The sequence below is a fragment of the Drosophila yakuba genome, unplaced genomic scaffold (genome assembly GCF_016746365.2).
Source record: "Drosophila yakuba strain Tai18E2 unplaced genomic scaffold, Prin_Dyak_Tai18E2_2.1 Segkk14_quiver_pilon_scaf, whole genome shotgun sequence".
Lineage (NCBI taxonomy): Eukaryota > Metazoa > Arthropoda > Insecta > Diptera > Drosophilidae > Drosophila > Drosophila yakuba.
In genome coordinates, this window is record NW_025048786.1 from 53,474 (window position 1) to 57,419 (window position 3,946).

General features: G+C 37.3%; 1 protein-coding gene across 1 annotated transcript; it reads left to right on the forward strand.

Moving 5' to 3' along the window:
• The first annotated feature begins 2,834 nt into the window (after positions 1-2,834).
• LOC120322175 (sodium- and chloride-dependent GABA transporter 2-like) lies at positions 2,835-3,745 on the forward strand. Its single transcript, XM_039377231.2, has 3 exons — positions 2,835-2,994; positions 3,056-3,236; positions 3,295-3,745. The coding sequence occupies exons 1-3, from the start codon at positions 2,916-2,918 to the stop codon at positions 3,473-3,475; spliced, it is 441 nt and encodes a 146-aa protein (XP_039233165.1). The 5' UTR covers positions 2,835-2,915; the 3' UTR covers positions 3,476-3,745.
• Positions 3,746-3,946: the final 201 nt, after the last annotated feature.

Genomic DNA, 3,946 nt, shown 5'->3' on the forward strand with positions numbered 1-3,946 from the left:
TCTACTCCTGTGACTGTAAACGGACCTACATATACTTGGTCCAATTTATGGCCAGTTTCATTTTTATGTAGTACCTTATCTCCAATATTGATTTTAAAATCTACAACTTTCTTATGGTAGTATTCCTTACTTTTAACTTTATGTTTTTCTAACAACATTTCTGCTCTTTTATAATCATTATCTAATCTAAACTAATCTAAAAGTCTTCGACATTATACAAAGGAGAAATTTTATCTACCGTATTAAAAGGTTCTGGCAAATTGCTTTGATTGCCGAAAACTAATTCGAATGGACAATAATTATACGTCCCAATCAGTTTTGTCAACTGATTTGTATGAACGTATATAAGTTAGCACAGGCGGAGAGAAACTGCCGAAGAAGAACTGCGCATTCCAAAGGGCAATTGCCCGGAGCACGGTCGAATCACTCGCGGATCGAGTGACTGACACCGGATATCGAAATGCTGACCTGGCGCTTAGGAGACTGCGCTGCAGCGAGGCAGAAGCCTCAAGCTGGGAAACGGGTAGCTCTTTATGTTAGTCTAATTTTGTACTCCGGGGTTTAACAGTCTCGACAATTCAATTTAAACCCTCGCCCTAACGGGAGAGCGGATATTAAAACAAGAGAGAACGCTATAGTCGAGTTCCCCGACTATCTGATACCCGTTACTCAGCTAGTGGAAGGGAGAAGGAGAGTCTTAAACACAGTTTTTGGCGGTTTGTAGGCGTTATAGTGGGCGTGGCAGAAAGATTTTTGGCAAATCGATAAAAATTTACAAGACCAATACAAAAATGAAAAAATTTCAAAACATTTTTCAAAAGTGTGGGCGTAGCAGCTTTGGGCGGTTTGTGGGCGTTAGAGTGGGCGTGGCAAAAAGTTTTTTGGCAAATCGCTAGAAATTCACAAGACCAATACAAAAATGAAAAAATATCAAAACATTTTTCAAAAGTGTGGGCGTGGCAGCTTTGGGCGGTTTGTGGGCGTTAGAGTGGGCGTGGCAACATGAATCGACAAACTTGCGCTGCGTCTATGTCTCTGGAGTCTGTATGCTTAATCTCAACTTTCTAGCTTTTGTAGTTCCTGAGATCACAGCGTTCATACGGACGGACAGACAGACGGACATGGTCATATCGACTCGGCTATTGGTCCTGATCAAGAATATATATACTTTATATGGTCGGAAACCCTTCCTTCTGCCTGTTACATACTTTTCAACGAATCTAGTATACCCTTTTACTCTACGAGTAACGGGTATAAATATCAAATATTAAACTACCAACCAAGTGATTTGTTAACTGGCGCCCAACCAACTAACGATACCCACGCGACGTGTTAAAAAGCGAAAACACAGCAACAACATGCGACTAAAAATAAAAAGTGCAGAAGAACATTAACACATACAAAACAAGGGAGAACGCTATAGTCGAGTTCCCCGACTATCTGATACCCGTTACTCAGCTAGTGGAAAGGAGAAGGAGAGTCTTAAACACAGTTTTTGGCGGTTTGTAGGCGTTAGAGTGGGCGTGGCAAAAAGTTTTTTTGCAAATCGATAGAAATTTACAAGACCAATACAAAAATCAAAAAATTTCAAAACATTTTTCAAAAGTGTGGGCGTAGCAGCTTTGGGCGGTTTGTGGGCGTTAGAGTGGGCGTGGCAAAAAGTTTTTTTGCAAATCGATAGAAATTTACAAGACCAATACAAAAATGAAAAAATATCAAAACATTTTTCAAAAGTGTAGGCGTGGCAGCTTTGGGCGGTTTGTGGGCGTTAGAGTGGGCGTGGCAACATGAATCGACAAACTTGCGCTGCGTCTATGTCCCTGGAGTCTGTATACTTAATCTCAACTTTCTAGCTTTTGTAGTTCCTGTGATCTCGACGTTCATACGGACAGACGGACAGACAGACGGACGGACAGACGGACATGGCCAGATCGAGTCGGCTACTGATCCTGATCAAGAATATATATACTTTATATGGTCGGAAACGCTTCCTTCTGCCTGTTACATACTTTTCAACGAATCTAGTATACCCTTTTACTCTACGAGTAACGGGTATAATAACTGTGGTCATCAATTGAAAAATGTAAAAAAAGACGTATATATAAATATTAATACATAGTAATATATTTATTTATATATATTAATATAAAAACAAGTGATACACCGATCAAAAGATTGCGCCAAAAATAAAGTTGAAAAGTATGTAACAGGCAGTAGGAAGCGTTTTTGTATTAAATTTCTATCTATTTGTCAAAAAAAACTGTTGACCACGCCCACTCTAACGCCCACAAACCGCTGAATAAAAAATCTAACGAACAAATTGTATTTAGCAGAACATTGCTATTGGCAATTTTTTTTCAGTACGTCATATTTAATGTTTACCAAATATATGTATACGGCAAAATACGCTATCCGTTAACTATATTAAATAATAGGACTTTTATATTATCTTTTCAGTTGGTAAAGATTGAACAACTCCCCGATCGTGGATCATGGTCTTCCAAAATGGATTTCATACTATCAGTAGTAGGCCTAGCTATCGGATTGGGAAACGTTTTGCGATTTCCTTATTTGTGCTACAAAAATTGAGGCGGTGCTTTTATATTACCATACATAATAACACTGTTTTTAGCAGGGATTCCAATGTTTTTCATGGAATTAGCCCTAGGTCAAATGTTGACTATTGGTGGGCTTGGTGTATTCAAAATCGCTCCCCCATTTTTAAAGGTAGGAAAATATTTTTGTAAAAATATAATGGAAAGAAGAAAATAAGGAATATTCCGATAGAAAATAGTTTTTTTACCTTTCGATTATTTACCTGACTTACTAAAAGTTACGGGAATGCAATAGCCAAGATAAACATTGGTATTTTGAAGACTATCTATTTTTAAGGAATTGGGTATGCTGCTGCCGTAATGTCTTGTTGGATGAATGTTTACTATATTGTCATCCTTGCTTGGGCGGTATTTTACTTCTTCATGTCGATGAGAGCAGGTTTGTTATTGGTTATTGGTATCTAAAATTAATACATTTAAATTTGCTATTTGTATTTCAGATGTTCCTTGGAGAACATGTAACAATTGGTGGAACACAGTGAACTGTGTCAGTCAATATGAAAGAAAAAATTTGCTTTGCTGGGATAAGTTTATCAACGGCTCCACGCAAAAGGTTTGCTCTGTATCTGCTGTGAACATTACATCTTTAGAACTCACAGATCCAGTCAAAGAATTTTGGGAGTACGTAATAATTTACGTGCGAGTTCATTAAATCCTTCATAAAAATCTTTTGTTTTAGGCGTCGAGCACTTCAAATATCGCATGGTATTGAGGAGATTGGAAATATTCGCTGGGAGTTGGCTGGAACTTTATTACTTGTTTGGATCCTCTGCTACTTTTGTATTTGGAAGGGAGTAAAATGGACAGGGAAAGTAGTATATTTTACTGCCTTATTTCCCTTGGAAATTGGAAGGCATTAAGTTTTATATAATTCCAAACTTTTCCAAGTTGACTAATTCTGAGGTAAAAGAGATCTTTATTATTTTCATAAGAAGTTATAAAAGTATATCGCTTTGGTCGAGCTTTTCGCCTATCAGAGACCCATTACGCAGCAAGTGGGATTGCAAACAAGAATTTTTTTGACTTATCGATAGAAATTTTGAAAAACAATAATATAATAAAAAACAAACATGTAAAAAGTTACACCGTGACAGTTTTAGGCGTTTGAATTGACGTGGCAACATTTAGAATCAAACTTTGTGTTTATGTCTCTGGAATCTGCTACTTAATCTGAACTTTATATTTTCTGAGATCGAGGTGTTCATACGGACAGACGAACAGTCATGGCCAGATCGACTCGGCTAGTGATTCTAATCCAGAATATTTATACTTTATAAGGTCCTTCTACCTATTACATACTTTTTAAGGAATATAGTATAGGCTTTTACTCT

Coding starts and splice junctions, on each gene's coding strand:
- LOC120322175 (XM_039377231.2), top strand. CDS start 2,916: ATGTCTTGTTGGATGAATGTTTACTATATTGTCATCCTTGCTTGGGCG. Junction 2,995..3,055: donor CTTCATGTCGATGAGAGCAG/GTTTGTTATTGG, acceptor TTTGTATTTCAG/ATGTTCCTTGGAGAACATGT. Junction 3,237..3,294: donor CCAGTCAAAGAATTTTGGGA/GTACGTAATAAT, acceptor CTTTTGTTTTAG/GCGTCGAGCACTTCAAATAT.